Source organism: Taudactylus pleione, unplaced genomic scaffold (assembly GCF_031769625.1).
Source record: "Taudactylus pleione unplaced genomic scaffold, aTauple2 ptg000537l, whole genome shotgun sequence".
Lineage (NCBI taxonomy): Eukaryota > Metazoa > Chordata > Amphibia > Anura > Myobatrachidae > Taudactylus > Taudactylus pleione.
Genome location: NW_028284939.1, coordinates 10,632,793 through 10,649,609, shown reverse-complemented (window position 1 = coordinate 10,649,609; position 16,817 = coordinate 10,632,793). Strand labels below are relative to the sequence as shown.

The following is a 16,817-nucleotide window of genomic DNA, read 5'->3' as shown; positions in this document are numbered from 1 at the left end:
GAATCTTTTTCGCCTATTACATTGACTTTCCGTGTACGTGAAACCTGGCTGGAATTGAATACGGAGGTAAGTTTCCGCCACGCGAAAAAGCCCTGCTACTTTTCCGCAGCTAATCGAATACGGCCTAAGTGAGATTCGGAGCTCGCCTTTGGCATAAACACGGGACGGTAGTGGGTAAATTCTGTTGAAAGGTCCTGTCCAACTTATACTGTATGGTTCTGTATATCAAAACAAGTTCTAGTTTTCAAATTGAACAAAAGCATGATGAGATATCTATAACACACAAACATATTGGAGACTTTTATTTGTCATGTTAAAAAAAGAAACCACAATCATGTATGACCACAGATAACGAATGCTGATCCCTGACAACTTGCCGAAAAAAAATAATACCCCCTATGATCAGAAAATTGACTGGTCAAAGCAAGATCCCGTCTCCCTACATCTCATCATCTTAGCTCGCACAATGACCTCAAGCAATTTCCAAGGTGGGTGTACAAAGGAGATGAGACATGTACAACTGGCGCCCCCTGGTGGACACGGTCGCAATACAATTAGCATCACAAACGTTGGGCTTGTCAGCCAATAGTTCTCAGAGGTGGCAATTCCTCAGTTTCCAGGCAGAGCTAGAAGAACAACAAAGCATTACTTCCCTGATCAGGCTATTAATAAGGTAACAAAATAACACAGGTGAACAGAGAGATACATACTCAGGTGGTTGGTTTAGTTGGGTCTGAGGGGCTGGAATCTGCTATTGTTGCCAAGTAGATAAGATTCCGGTGCAAAACTTGCTGGTACCTGAAAAGAAGTTAATACTTATTAATGGTGTGAATAATGTGAGATTGCACAAACGGTCTTGTCTATACGGGAAGCCGACTGCCTATATACCGGCAGCCGGCTTCCCGACGGTCTTATCCCGGTATGGGTGAAATGCCGGGCATCTAGATGTAGACGCCCGCATTTCCCTGACGCCGGGAGACCGGCGCCGCGAGCGGACAGCCGCGGGGGGGAGGGTTAGGTTTAGGGCTACCGGGGGGGGGGACTTAGGGTTAGGCACTCCCCCGGGAGGGTTAGGCACCCCCCCAGGGGACTTAGGTTTAGGTAGCGGGGAAGGGGGTGGTTAGGCACTTAGAGGGATTAGGGTTAGGCACTTGGGGGGGAAGTTAGGGTTAGGCACCCCTAAGGAGGGTTAGGTTAGTGGATACTTACCTATCCACGATCGGGATTTCCAGCGCTGTCGGGCTTCCGCAGCGTTGCACTCTGCTCCTGTCGGGCTGCCGCTGACGGGAATCGAACCGCCATGCGGTCGACGGTATTTCATACCCATTCCGTCTATACACACTGATCAGTCGCCCGCCCAGCAGGCTCTATTTGAATATGCCCGCAGACTTTTAATGTCCTGTTCATTGGATTCTGGGCCTGATTCAGACCCGCTCGCGAGCGCTGAGCAAGCGGGTCGATGTTGCCCAAGTGTGCATGACGGAGGCAGCTCCGTCGTGCACATGCGCGAGACCCGTATAACGACGGCCAAGCCGTCGTTATGGGTCTCGCACCAAAGGGTGCGTGCTGTCGATGGTGATTGACAGCATGCCCCCTTTGGTGGGTGTGCCGGGGGCGTGGCTGCTCAGACGGCGGCGTTCCCATGGGAGCGCCTACCGTCTGGGGCCGGCCCCACTGACATCACTAGTGATGTCAGTGGGAGTGCTTTTGGCTCTGATAGAGCCAAAAGCACTCCAGGGCTTGCGGCAGGCGAGACCCTACCACAAGGGTCTCGTCGCAAGCCCGATGGTCTTGACCATCGCGACCATCATTTTGGCCGCTCACTATAGCTGTGGGTGACCTCTCCAAAAGGTAAGAGGGACGGCCTCGATGCAGAGCGAGCGCTGTCAGAGCGTCCGGCTCTGAATCAGGGCCTCTGTGCCAGATATATTGTATATTATGAACAGTATATCATCTCAATATATTGCATCGGCCGTGCAGCATGGTAAATGTGATACATCTGTGAACGACAACGTTCAGATATATCATACGTACACGCTGACCGATGGAACGATATATGGATAGTCAACTGAACGAATATCGGCCAGTGTGTACCCAACATAAGAGTTTTACTGGAGAAAGGATTTTAAATAAATGTTAAACGAAGCCTTGTGGTACCAACTGTTATTGCCAGAGCAGCTTTGTATTACAAGGTGAAAAAGTACAAGGGCCATATCCTTGGACCGTGGCAGAATGACCACCATGGTAGTTCTGCCAGCGATACATTAAAATCACTGGGTGTCACTACAAATGTAGGGGACCAATGGGATGAAGCACGGCATTAGCAGCCCCCTAAATTGTGCTGTGGGGCCTGGGTGCTTGTGGAGACTCCGCAGTCTGACGCAATGTGCAGAACACGGTGGAAAGAGAGGACATTGTCCACACGCCCTGGACACTTACAGTGAACACTCAGCGGCTCTTCCCTTGTTCTGATACTCTACGATGCAACGAATTAGCTGATCATTTTCCTCCAGTAACTACAAGACATGAAATGTGGTTACAGAGACTGAAAACACTGCACACAGCTTAGGCAACATCTGAGACAGTGTAAGATGCTTCTGGTCCCGAGTGTGACGGAGGGTAGGGGGGCACTCCTGGGTGGGTCAATAGGGGGGATGCTGCTGCTCCTAGGAGTGATGGAGAGTAGGGGGGATTCTGCGGTTACTTCCAGGGGTGTGATATAGGGTAGGGAGCTTCTGCCGCAGCTACTCCCGAGGATGTGATGGAGGGTAGGGGGGCTGTCGCTGCTAGTCCCGGGATGTGACTGAGCGTAGGAGGGGGTTGCTGCTAGTTACTCCTAATGGGAGTGACTGAGGTTAGGGGTGGGGGCTACTACCTAGGGGGGTGTGATTATAGGGTAGGGAGCTTCTGCCACTGCTACTCCTGAGGATGTGACGGAAGGTAGGGGGGCTGTCGCTGCTACTCCCGATAGGTGACTGAGGGTAGTGGCGGGGGCTGCTACTCCCGGGGGTGTTATGGAGAACAGGGGGGCTGCTGCTACTCCCGGGGGTGTTATGGAGAACAGGGGGGCTGCTGCTACTCCCGGGGGTGTTATGGAGAACAGGGGGGCTGCTGCTACTCCCGGGGGTGTTATGGAGAACAGGGGGGCTGCTGCTACTTCTGGGGATGTGATGGAGGATTAGAGGGGCGTTGTTCCTACTCCTGGGAGTGTTATGGAGAATAGGGGGGCTGCTGCTACTCCCGATGGGGGTGACGGGGGGCACTGCTGCTACTTCCGGAGGTGTGATGGAGGATTAGGGGGGGCTGCTGCTACTCCCGGTGGGGGTGACGGGGGGCGTTGCTGCTACTTCCTGGGTGTGATGGTGGATTAGGGGAGGCTGCTGCTACTCCCTGGGGGTAAAGGGGGGCTGCTGCTACTCCCGGTGGAGGTGACGGGGCGCTGCTGCTACTGCTTCCGGGGGGTGTGATGGTGGATTAGGGGGGGCTGCTGCTACTCCCAGTGGGGGTGACGGGGGGCGTTGCTGCTACTTCTGGGGTGTGATGGGGAGGGGGCTGCTGCTACTCCCGGTGGGGGTGACGGGGGGCACTGCTGCTACTTCCGGAGGTGTGATGGAGGATTAGGGGGGGCTGCTGCTACTCCCGGTGGGGGTGACGGGGGGCGTTGCTGCTACTTCCTGGGTGTGATGGTGGATTAGGGGAGGCTGCTGCTACTCCCTGGGGGTAAAGGGGGGCTGCTGCTACTCCCGGTGGAGGTGACGGGGCGCTGCTGCTACTGCTTCCGGGGGGTGTGATGGTGGATTAGGGGGGGCTGCTGCTACTCCCAGTGGGGGTGACGGGGGGCGTTGCTGCTACTTCTGGGGTGTGATGGGGAGGGGGCTGCTGCTCCTCCCGGTGGGGGTGACAGGGGGCGCTGCTGTTACTTCCGGGGGTGTGATGGTGGTTTAGTGGGGGCTGCTGCTACTTCCGGGGGTGTGATAGAGAATAGGGGGGGCTGCTGCTACTGCCGGTGGGGAGGGGGAGCGCTGCTGCTCCCGGGTGATACCAGAGGAACACACAGGACTCCGGGTATGTCCCCAGCTCCGGTTGCTGCACCCGGTATCGGGCACGGCTATGGGCCGGACTCTCACCCTCTGCACGTTGTCCTCTGGGATCTGGCAGCGGCCTCGCAGCTTCTCGGGAACAAATACCACCGACATCTCCCCGGGACCCCGCGACGCACACTGACTGCGTCACGCCGGAGGTGACGTTGGGAATTATGGCGACCTCATGACGTCATTGCTACGAGACCGGCACGGGTGTTATTGTTATTACTGTCATAAATCACCCTGTGCAGCTGCTGCTGCACTACAAGCTCCAGCATGCTCTGTAGCAGTCATGGCCAACCTGTGGCTCTCCAGCTGTTGTGAAACTACAAGTCCCAGCATGCCTTGCAAAAGTTTTGCTATTAGGGAATGCTAAAACTATGGCAGGGCATGCTGGGATTTGTAGTTTCACAACAGCTGGAGAGACACAGGTTGGCCAGGCCTGTCCTATAGCATGTAGTCCGCAGCCCCCTCTGTCTTACCCTCAGGCACAGTGCGCTGCTCTCTGGGTATTCGTATTGGGGGCACACATAGGGCCACTTAACTGTTATGGTACCAGCTGGGGTGGGGGATACTGGGGCTTTTAGTTCCACTGTGGCTGCCCGGGTGACAGACAAGTGTGAGAGAATATATTAGTATCGGAGAATTAGGGATGACTAGATCACTTTGATGGCAGGAAACCATTGAGTACACCTCCGTCACACCCTGGGATTAGCAACGGCACCCCCCCTCCTACCCAGGAGTAGCAGTGGTTTCCCCCTACCCTCCATCACCCTCGGGAGTAGCAGCGGCCCTACCTCCATCACACCCTGGCAATAGCAGCGCCCCCTACCCTCCCCTCCATCACACCCTGGGAGTAGCAGCCCCTCTATCCTCCATCACCTCCTGGAAATAGCAGCAGCCCCCACCCTACCCTCCATCACACCCCTAGATGTAGCAGAAGCCCCCATACTCTGACACACACAGGAGTGGCCCCCAATCCCCCAGGAGTAGCAACAGCAGTTTATGACTTATGAGGGGGGGGTATTCAATTAGGCTCCGAAAAGCCTTTATCCCCGACGACATCATTTTCATTTATCCCCATATTCAATTACAAAGGGCTCTATTTAGTAACATTATTTTTACTAAACTAAAGTGAAAAAGGGTGTTTTCACACCCTTTTCACATTATTTTAGTATCACCTATAGTTACTATAGGGCAATTGGAGTAGAATTAGTAAAATTCGATACTTACCTTTCCGCCAGGTCCCGTTTTTGCTTGTTCCTAATTGAATGCGGGGATAAAGCGGGCACGCGCCCTATACTTTATCCCTGCAAAACCTCCAATGTGGAGCGAAAAGTCCAGCACGGACTTTTTGCTGCCTAACTGAATACTGCCCATAGTCTGAGGTACTCCATATAAGTGTAAACCCAAATCCAGTTCTTGCCTTGCTGAATTAGTGTCCCCAATCTATTCCTAATCCAGAATGTTACCTGACTGTCCATATTCTCCTCACACCCACAGGGTGCTGGTGCTAGTGTCCTTTAGAGTATTCGTCCCTGGCCCCAGATTCTCCAGCTCTGACGCAGCAAGATTCCAGATTTGGCTCCTTCAGTACTTTCTTGACCTTTGGTTTTTCTTATGTTAAGCCCCCCACACACACACACACTACATCAAATTGATAACGATTTGGCCGATTCCGACGCATCGGAACAACAAATAGTCAATATCGTGTAGTGTGCACTCCCGTGGGGTCATCAGCTGCATCACCTGATCTTTTGTACATGCCCGTCGGCACGGGGATCATGGGTCGCATCGCTGGGTACACAATCGCTTAGTGTGTGTACCCAGCTTTAGTGTCTAGAACTGGATTTGTGTTTCTACATTGAGTTGACTTTCTGTCTGTATTACACACTATATTGTCAATGTGATTCACCTATGTAGCATTATATCTCTAGCTGTGTGTAAATGTCCCCGACCAGGGAATTTCCCAGGATTGAAGTCCTGGAAAATTTCCCTGCTTATGTCTGAATGGTGCTACCCCGGGAATTTACTACACCCGGGCTGCACCAAGGAGCTTTTACATTGAGTTGGCAGCGCAGAGCGTCCTCAGTGCTGCTGCTTTGAGTAGGCAGCGCAGAGCATCCTATAGGATGCTCAGCGCTGCTGCTCACCACCCCCACGTCGGTGGCTGTGTAGCAAACCCCAGCAAGACGCCAGGGACAGCCGCCCGCACACCTGCTGGATCACCAGGGCAGATATAAATAATTTATAATAAATGGCAGCCGGAGAGGGAATACACTAGGAAGGGCAGAGGAGAGGCAAGTAATATTAAAACTAAAAACCCAGCTTATGTCTGAAAGGGGTCTACCTGGGAATTTTCCGGATAGACGCTGTAGTGTGAAAGGGGGGTCTCGACCAAATACCCGGGAATTTGCACATGAGAAATTTCCTGGGTCGTATGTCTGAAAAGGGTATTACTGTGTCATTGCTGAAGCAAGGATTTTCGAGTTGCTAACTGAATGCTCCCCTTGGCCTAGGGCTGCTGCTGCTGCTGCAAAAAAAAATGCTGAGAGCGTTACAGCACCACAAATCGAGACAGTTTGGGACCCCCTGCTTTATGTGGTTAATAAAGGAGTTCTCCATATGAAGATTATAATCATGGTTCCAAATTTCCCCTCTGAAATAGGCATAAAGGAGGGGGAAGACACCATAATTACGTTAAATAAACTGAACTGCAGCTACCCCAGGGGCATTGTTGATGCAAGAAACCATCCCAATTACAGAAGTATAAGTATGTGGTATAGCACATTCATTTTATGTACCAGATACACAACACCTTGTACGCAGTTTTATTTATGGGATAGGACAGTGTTGGCTAACCTTGACACTCCAGCTGTTGTGGAACTATATATCCTAGCATGCCCTGCCAGTTTTTAGCATGCCCTAATAGCAAAACTGTAGTAGTGCATGCTGGGATATGTAGTTCCATAAACAGCTGGAGTGTCAAGGTTAGCCAACACTGGGATAGGACATGGAGGAATTCCCACCTGAGTGCTGTGTGTGGGGGGAGGGACACGGATAATGGAGTGGGAGAACCCCTTTTAGTACATCAGATACTGCAGAAGATAAACTGTTATCCAAGTGGAAGAACTCTTAGATACCGCCAGGAAACAATTACATGAATAAATACATCTATCTTAACAGATTACAATACATCCTATGTAAAAGTTAAACTATCCAAACACATTAAATATATACTTTTATATTTGGATTAATCTTTGGACCAGTGGTGGCCAACCTGTGGCTCTTCCATTGTTCTGATACTGCTCCCCTGACTGCCTCCTCCGATAGGCGTGCAGCTGTTCAGAGGCTCCTCCTTTGTTGCAGCAGTCTACTCCACTCTGGAGGCATGTATGGGCAATGTGGTGATGTCACGCCGCAAACAGGAGGCGGAGCTCAGCTTGTGACTGAACCTGCAGCCACGAGGAAGATGCGGGCGCAGAAAACAGGAGCCTACCTAGGTGACACAGACGTGGGGGGTGGAGTGTCCCGTGGACTGGGATCAAGTGTGGGAGGTGACTGGAGTGGCACGGGGAGAGGGGGTGGCTGGATTGGCACGAGTCTGCTGGAGTGTCATATGGGGGGCTGAAGTGACAAATGGGGGTTCACTGGAGTAACAAATGGGGGGCTAAAGTGACACCAGGGGGGTTGGATTGTATTATGTGAATGTTTTTTTTTTCCCCAATGTATTTTCTGTATACAGTATATGGCTTTTTCAGTGTATTTCACGTGGCTCTAGCTTTTTCAGTGTATTTCACGTGGATCTGGGTTTTTAATTTTTTTTATATTGTTCTGGCTTTTACTTTCCATTTAATATTTACCTCCACAGTGATTGTGTGCATACGCTTTTACATGCGCCTACAAACATCATACCAGGGTTTTTTTTGCACTTGAGCCGTCCCGCGCGCGCATGATCTCGGCTCTATGACATACCTACAGATATTTTTGGGCTCTATGCCTCTGACTGGCTGGCCACACCTGCTTTAGACTGTCAAAAATAAGTCATCCAAAATGTATCAGAAATCTCAGAATGCTTATAATAATAATGAAATGGTAAACACCTAAGGACCTCTTCATATATAGGAATAGCCAAAAAGTCTAAGTATTATAGTGGAGATACCCTAAACCTAACCCAGCTATCCGCTCTCGACTCCCGGCTCGGGATCTCAGCATGGAGCTACTGGAATGAGTCGGTATTTAGACGCCTATCATTAGTCCCATGCCAGGATTTCAGTCGGGAAGCAGTCGGCATTTCACCCGCCAGCTTCCCGACTACATACAGATTCCCATAGCGTAGGGGTGTGCAATAAGTTGAAAATAGTAACAATTAGTGTTCCACTTGTGTTAAAATATCTTTAGCCTCTGAAGAGTATAACCCATGAATTAAATACATTTGTTTTATTTTCTTCATCTTTCCAAGCTTTATTTTTACCTAAGCACTGGAGTCATGTATTTATATGTCCGTACACCTTTCATATCCTCTCCGTGAGGTTATACATCCTCCAGGTACCCTGAAATGCCATTACTGTTTTGTGAATCTTTATTTAACCAAGGTTTTTTCCTAGCTCCTACCACACAAACATGCTCTATAAGGTCATACAGAGGATCTTAAAGATTCTGTGCTGCTGTTCACACTATTGCTATTACTAGCAGAAGCAAACTTCTATGGATTTTAGAATGTTATCAGGAACAGTGTTCATTCAGCATATCAACAGCGTCTGACAGTTGACATTCAACATGTCAACAGTGACAGAATGTCGACATCCGACACGCGTGTTAAGCTGCGGTAAAGGTTAGTTGACAAGTCAATGGAAAAACACAATATCGATGTTGTCAACATTTGACAAGTCGGCATGCTGCCCATGTCGACATTCTGAATTATACCACACCCCTTTTTCCTCCTAATTTAAAGAACCAGTTGGCAGATATAGAACACTTTGTACTTACCTGAACTGAAGACAAGAAAAACTTCATATTGGTTTAATTGAACTTTATTCTGCCGCAGAATAAAAACCTTTAATTTTCAGGGTATTCCAAAAGAATTACAATATTGTTCTTTGTACAAAAAGAAAAGAAAAAAAACAATCCCTGATCCTTGACACAAAAACTCAATGTAAAGCATCACAGCATCATTACCATCTACAATAGTTTGTGCATTGCGACAGGCCTGTGACACTTTACACAAATTTCCTTTGTCCAAAACACTGGAGTTCTCCCCCAGTCCCATGATTGGATTATCACAAACTCACGCGTTTCACCCATTCTCCAAACCAAAAAACTGACTATAGTGCTATAAAAGTTGGGATAACGCAGATGGATTAGCTCACTGCGACTTGACCAACAGTCACAAGTCCGTAACAGATCGATCCACTAGGCGCTAGAGACACCAATGTGGCACTCTGTGCATCGGTGAGTTCTGTAGCTGCTAGTCTGCCTATTGGTTCAGCGCGAATGGTTGCTTCTGTGCGCAGAGAATGGTGGTGCCGTTACATTACCAGGCATTTAGCCAGGTCAGAAATTAAACACTAACAAAATCCTGCAAGAGTAGACCCTGTATGTCACCTATATAATCTCCTTTGGAACCTGTGTCTCCTATCTGTGGAGACTTAACATCTGGCCACTATAGACTTAACACATCCTAGCACTGTGACTCACTTCTGCAAGATGAGGGAAGAGTTTTGGGGGAAGGGGGTCTAGAAAAGTTCTGATGACAGAACAATGACCGGCTTTGTGATCCCTAGTTTCCGCTCTGTGGATAAAATTACAGCCACCAAATCTTGCCTGCAGACCTAAAAGCTATTTTCTAATCTAAGTATTATGACTGTTGCATCAAGTGCATCATTTTTACCCAAGTGTTGGCCTTTGTAAATACAGCCACCCCAGCTTAAAGTGCCATGTTTTGTACCCTTATTACCATACACTGGATCTATACATTTCCATGTTTAAAAATAGGGAGACCGTAACTCTATAACATCTTTGGTGAAAATGACAGCTTGCGTCAATATAACATTGCAGTAATTTCAGGTAACATGGCCATAATGAGAGCCTTTTGTAGGAGCACAACCATTTAAAAAGGGGCCTACAGTCCTGGACATGAACCACAGTTACGATATGGCACATTTCACAACGCAGCTATAAAATGGATAGGTCTCTGGCTGTTTCAGACTACGATTACTCAAGGGGTAAGGTGGAGAAAGTGACAAATCCATCATTTACGACTGGTCAGCCATCCTGCAGTAACGAGTGACGCAGCACTGGTTGGTGTCGGACTAACACAAACCTTCCACGGATAAACTGGATGAAATGTTAAATTCAGTGTGAGATGCAGGTATGGGGCACAATGGACTAAGACAAACAAAAAAAACAGCAGGGGCCGCTTGTACATCAAAAGGGGTCTCATCTGCATTTGGCAAGTGGTTGCTGGCTTCGGAAAGCACAATGAATGCTGGGTAGCGGTCACATGCTCTCAGCCCCGGTCCGTACATGCACTGCAGGCAGATATAGTGCGCACCAGCCCGTCAGCGGTGCCAAACAACCTAGTGTATTGGACAATGCTCCTTTACATTCCATTAGTTTGGACTTCAGTTTTATATTCATTATTTAAAGCACAAAGAAACCAAGTGGATCTAATCTTACAACCCCATTACATCTTTGGATCCCTTTTTACGTGTCCGCAGACGTTGCCCCTGCGTGAGAATAACTTAACCCTTGTAACAGAGGCTGCAAACAGAACGGCTACTAGTACAAGAGGCATAGGTGCGGTTTAAAACACACACGCACACGAGGCGCTGGAAACGACCTCCGCTATTCACTAGTCAGACAGACGACGTTCACAGCTGCTCTATATAAAGACACAGATATGGTCACAAGAATATGGTTTCAACTGCATGTGTTTCAAATGTAAATCCTTCACTTAAGTCTAGAAAAGGGGGTTTCAGGAATAGAAAAAAAACAAATGGCCTCCATTTAATTCTTACAGAATACAAAAACAAAAGGAAAAAAAAAAATATATATATATATTTCACCTCTGTATCTATCGCGATTAAACTGTGCCCATTCAACCACACGCAACACAGCATTTATTACGAGTGCTCACTCAATACTTCTACTAAAAACATTTCACAAGGTGTTAGCGACATCAGTGAGCCATGAGGCACTTGGTGCCTGAAGCCTCCGTGCCGTCACTAGGACCCCGTAAATGGATAAGCTGAAGATGTGGTTGAACGGATGCCGACGGTGCGTGTAGGCCCCAGGGAGACTCCAAGGCGACGCTACTTCTGAGATGCGCACGATTTACGAAGGTTCAGAGCTAGAGACGGGTAAAGTTGAACGCAACACTTCAAAATATGCATTTTATCTCTGCCTATAGAAAGTGTGTACATCTAATGGAAGCATAAACCCCCCCCCCCCTATTGGCCCATAATGATCTCAACTTGTACAACCCTATTACACATAGCGGAATACAAAACTGTCATTTCTTATTTCAAAAGCTATATAAAGCTCTGCAAGTCTTTGGCAGTGGGATATTATGCAATTTCACAACTATATAAAAAGTGTCCTTTATGAAACAGTATTACGCTATTTTGTACTCTATCCAACGTTAATGTGCTGCTATTGAAGAGTTTGAGATCTTGGGAGGGTCAGAGGAGGACTTCAGTATAACAATGGGAGGGGGTTTATCAAATCACCCTTTAAATAATAATAAAATAAACTTCAGGAGCCCAAACCTCACAGTATTAACGGCATTCTATAATAATTCTCCCATTTACTAGATGTCGGCAGGCGAAACGGGGGAAGGGGCTGTGAGACCCAAACTGCCACATACTGCCCCCCTCTTTATAGCTTGTTAAACTACGTATACCAAAATTACTTCAGGTCTTCCATTTCAAATATATTTAATGCTCAATATTTTCAAAAAGATGGCCTTTTTGTTTTTTTCCCCCAAAAAGAAAATGGCAGAAATGCCAACTGCTCCGAGTCCTTTAGTGTTGCAGGGACCGCGGAACGTGAGGATTGAGCAATTCAGCAAGACCCCGCTGCACTGAAGAAGCTCCATGAGACAGTCAAACAACTCCCCCCCCCCACCCCCCCAGTGCTGGTGACAGGATGTACGGCAAGTTAAACTTCATTCTTCACAAAAGACGGAAAACGAGTTCTCTGGACTGCAAATTTTTTTTTAGTTTTTGTTTTTTTTTTTAAAAAAAGATTCCATCTGCATCTAGGCAGCCACCTTGTTGTCTTTCTGCGGAGAGAGAGAAAAAACAAAAAACACACACATTATACACACCTGATGTGTAACCGCATTGCAGTAACTGCACACTTATAACGGAACAGTATCGATTGCTACCCAACAATATACAGGATCCAGACTATAGACAGTCAAAAGGTCGACTGGGACAAAAGGACTTTTTTTTTAGGGTTAACATTAGGCACCAAAGGGGAGGGTGAGGGTTAGGCACCAAGAGGGAGGGTGAGGGTTAGGCACCAAGGTGGAGGGTGAGGGTTAGGCACCAAGAGGGAGGGTGAGGGTGAGGGTTAGGCACCAAGAGGGAGGGTGAGGGTTAGGCACCAAGAGGGAGGGTGAGGGTTAGGCACCAAGAGGGAGGGTGAGGGTTAAGATTAGGGCTAGTAGAAAAAAAAAAATCATGTGTCAACCATTTTTGTGATGACCCACTGACCATTTGTACTTTTAGAGCTTCTTACATGTCGACCTTTTGTATCAGTCAACCTATTGACTATCTAGACACGGTGGAGCTTTTTACTGTTTGCTAATCCACCCACAACATACAAGAGGCTGAATTTGTTCATAGAGAGAGCATCTTGCAAGAATATCAACTTTAAACATATATAAAAAGGTATAGTTTCCCTACAGATGACCAATTATGGCACACAGCCACTGATCGGCCCCAAGCACCGAGATCAGAAGCACACAATGCTAAGGAGGACAAATTACAGCTTGGGCCGAGCTGCGGATCAGCGACACAGGGACCTGTCAGCGCGGGCAGGGAGAGGACAGCACACGCCAGGGCAGGGAGAGGACAGCACACGCCAGGGCAGGGAGAGGACAGCACACGCCAGGGCAGGGAGAGGACAGCACACGCCAGGGCAGGGAGAGGACAGCACACGCCAGGGCAGGGAGAGGACAGCACACGCCAGGGCAGGGAGAGGACAGCACACGCAACATGTTGTCATTTCCAAACTACTGCCGAATTTGCAGTAGACTTCTTAGTATGTGGCCAGCATTATATAGGACAACAGACGTGATATGTAGATACCATATTCTACAAAGCATAGCTTATCTATTTTAATCGATTATCTGAAGATGGACATCCCCTTTAAGGGAACTTAAGTATATATAACAATAATTATGCAGAAGTTGAATAGACCATATATACTGGCATGGGGGAGGGGGTTCGTGGTGTATTCAAACATCATTTTAAGCATTCTTTAAACTTACCCTGTACTCGTAGTCTCCAAATTCTCTTCCCCCACGTCCTCCTCCTCTGTAACCACCACGGAAACTTCGAGGTGCCCCAAAGGCGCCACCTCCAGGAGGGCCTCTCCTATCACCGCGGCCTCTACCTCCTCGGAACCCCATGCCCCCTCCTCTACCTCTGTAACCCCCACGACCCCTGTTTGAACGCAGTGGAAGTCCAAATGTCTCTGCATTAATCCTCCTTTCCTCGGCCCACGTGGGTCTTCGATCTCTGCAATGGTAAAAACGTGGCAAAAAAAAAAATTAAATAAAAAACACATTTAACATTTTCTACATACATTATATTTACAAGGTTAAGAAGCTGATCCTGTGTGTGTGACCGCAGCCAATGAATTCACTAGGAACTAGCGCCTTATGAATACTAGTCAGACCTCATGAACACTGGGGTCATGAAGAAAGACCGTAAGGTCATTGGATAAACTGCTCCACCGTGCATAGGCGATATCTGCTTCTTAAGAAACTAGTGAAATGACAATATAAGAATTATCCATGACCTAATGACTTGGTATTAATAATAACCATCTACATTTAAAAAAAAAAAAATCTATTATATAGTGTTGCTAGGCGTCTGTCTCCCATAAGCGCAGCTGGTTGTGCATGTACCCTGCATGCACAACCAACTGGAAACCACTGCACTGAGGTAGCGGACACGCGTATGGCGAATGCACTTGTGTGGCACACACGTGGGGAGGGGTGGAGACAGGGAAAACAAATCCTGCACAACTGCTAGTGACCGTCGCAAATAAAAAGTCCAAAATACTAGTTAGATTTTAATGAAATAGGACTAATTTGATGCCGCTAAATTGAAATAGAACAACGCAAAAGAAACAGGTTTTTAAAAAGTTGGTCTCCTGCACTAGACCGTGCTAGAAAAAAAAAAAAAAAAAAAAGACTAGCAATGCATGCTGGGATTTGTAGTTCCACAAGAGTTAAGCGTCACAGATGGCCTAAACCTGGAGGTTGGTTGGGCTACATTAAGGCCGCGTTGTGTGGACTGGAGCGTACTCCCAGCACCTGGTAATGCTAAATATTCACCTGTTATCATCACAGGAGATGTTGTCGAAGAAGGATTTGGTTTTATCATAATAAAGGCTCGCCGCCGCCTCCTCCTCTTCCACGTTTCCTTCACTGTTCTGCGTGTCCACCCCGGAGTCCGCTTTATCCTCCCCGTTCACTGGCTTTTCTGGTTTGTCATCTGGAACAAGTTAAGCGGGAAACGTGTACAACAGGATTAGTGGACAAACAGATGAGCACAGAGCCACAGGAAAAGGCGAAGTAGTCAAACAATATCCAACAGATTACGTCACAGCTCTGGGCTCTAAGGGCAGGAAAAGTTACAGTCTGTGTGCGGGTTTATTTCCACATTCCATAATGCAGGGGTGTACAAGTGCCCGGGCTGCACAGGGAGACTGTACGGCTTTGAAGGGGCTGCAGTAAAAGATTAATTGCTATAAAAATAAAAATGTTTACATAACATTTACTACTGGAAACCAGGCCCCTCTTTGCAGTTATACCTTACTGACCAGCACTGCGTTTATGCCAGTGTGGGCCAGAGGTGCACGGTCACGCTGAAGCGACAGCAGGCTTCATGTGGTGTTGACCATTTTACGATAAGAAAAAAAAAAAAAGTATTGAAATAAAAATAAGATTTTGGTACTTACCGATAAATCTCTTTCTCCGATTCCACAGGGGACACTGGAGCCTCAGTACAATGGGGTATAGGAGTGTGTTAACCGGGAGCTGGCACCTTTAAATAAAAAACTACTGGTAGCTAGCTCCTCCCTCTCTATACCCCCCTCAGGTCAGTCTAAAAACAACGGTGCCCGAGGGGAGCTGGACAGTAAGGAGAAGGAGACAGAAAAGCTACATTACTCACATATACATAAGAAAAACACATACATGAAAACAAGAACAAGTCAGTCAGACAACATTAAACGCAAACTAGCGTCTGAACCTGTAAAAACAGTAACAATGCAGGCAGAACAGCGTAGTGGTGGGTGTCCAGAGTCCCCTGTGGAATCGGAGAAAGGGATTTATCGGCAAGTACCAAAATCCTATTTTCTCCTTCATCCACCAGGGGACACTGGAGCCTCAGTACAATGGGGACGTCACAGAGCTTACATCCCGGGTGGGAGAGCGCTGAGAGCCCTGCAACACCGCACGGCCAAACTCCGAAGCGGAGGCCGCAAAAGTATCAAAAAACGATAGAATCGTAGGAAGGTATGCGTGCCTGACCAAGTGGCTGCTCTACAAAGCTGGTTTAAGGAAACCCCGCGAGCAGCCGCCCATGAAGGAACAACCGAGCGCGTAGAATGCGCCGTAATAGAACCCGGTGGTTGTTTGGAAGCCACCATGTATGCTTGCCTGATAGTGAAGCGAATCCATCTAGAAATGGTCTGTTTGGAGGCCGGCCAACCTGGACGGGCCACATCAAACCGAATAAACAAAGCATTGATTTACGGAGGGAGGCAGTCCTGTCAACGTAAATCCGGAGTGCTCTGACTACATCCAAGGATTTTGAATTGGAAGAGTCATCCTTAAACACCGGAACCACGATAGGCTGGTTTATATGAAAAGCTGTCACCACTTTGGGGAGAAAAGCCCTTTTGAGTACGCAGCTCCGCCCTACCTTCATGGAAAATAAGGTAAGGAGGGCGGCAGGATAAAGCACTAAGTTCTGACACACGCCTTGCCGAAGTGAGAGCCAACAACAGAACCACCTTCCAGGTTAAAGTACTTTATCTCCACTCTCTGTAATGGCTCAAAAGTATCAGACTGGAGGAAGGCCAACACCAAATCCAAATCCCATGGTGCTGTGGGAGGTACAAAGGGGGGTTGAATCCTCACAACTCCCTGGAGAAAAGTCTGTATATCCGGAAGCAAAGCCAATTTCCTCTGAAAGAAAATGGACAACGCGGATACCTGTACCTTTAATGAACCCAGACGAAGGCCTGCTGTGAGACCGGCCTGAAGAAAAAGAAGCAGACGTGATACCTTAAAGACTGAAGGAGGAGAATTACGTCTCTCACACCAAGCCACATATGTCTTCCATATGCGGCAGTAATGTTGAGAAGTGATTTCTTTCCTAGCCCGAATCATTGTGGGAATTACACTAGACGGAATACCCTTCTTTCTGAGGACGGCCCTTTCAATAGCCAGGCCGTCAAACGAAGCCGCCTTAAGTCGCGATAAACAAA

The 16,817-nt window shown here is 48.0% G+C and overlaps 2 protein-coding genes across 2 annotated transcripts in view; both read right to left on the bottom strand.

Annotated features, from left to right (window-relative positions):
* Nucleotides 1-287: 287 nt before the first annotated feature.
* Nucleotides 288-4,253, bottom strand: SS18L2 (SS18 like 2). Its single transcript, XM_088451144.1, has 4 exons — nt 4,128-4,253; nt 2,440-2,516; nt 711-798; nt 288-626 (listed from the first exon to the last, which is right to left on the bottom strand). Exons 1-3 carry the CDS (start codon nt 4,194-4,196, stop codon nt 711-713), a joined length of 234 nt encoding a protein of 77 aa, XP_088307270.1. The 5' UTR covers nt 4,197-4,253; the 3' UTR covers nt 288-626.
* A 4,846-nt stretch (nt 4,254-9,099) lies between these two features.
* LSM14A (LSM14A mRNA processing body assembly factor) overlaps nt 9,100-16,817 on the bottom strand; it is a 34,593-nt gene continuing 26,875 nt past the window's right edge. Inside the window, exons 7-9 of the mRNA XM_088451098.1 lie at nt 14,656-14,815; nt 13,582-13,831; nt 9,100-12,366 (exon numbers count right to left, since the gene is read on the bottom strand). Of these exons, the coding sequence (XP_088307224.1) occupies nt 12,343-12,366; nt 13,582-13,831; nt 14,656-14,815 (434 nt within the window). The 3' untranslated portion in view covers nt 9,100-12,342. The remainder of the gene's footprint in view (nt 12,367-13,581; nt 13,832-14,655; nt 14,816-16,817) is intronic.

Coding starts and splice junctions, on each gene's coding strand:
- SS18L2 (XM_088451144.1), bottom strand. CDS start 4,196: ATGTCGGTGGTATTTGTTCCCGAGAAGCTGCGAGGCCGCTGCCAGATC. Junction 2,517..4,127: donor CAGAGGACAACGTGCAGAGG/GTGAGAGTCCGG, acceptor CATGTCTTGTAG/TTACTGGAGGAAAATGATCA. Junction 799..2,439: donor AGAGCCGCTGAGTGTTCACT/GTAAGTGTCCAG, acceptor ACTTCTTTTCAG/GTACCAGCAAGTTTTGCACC.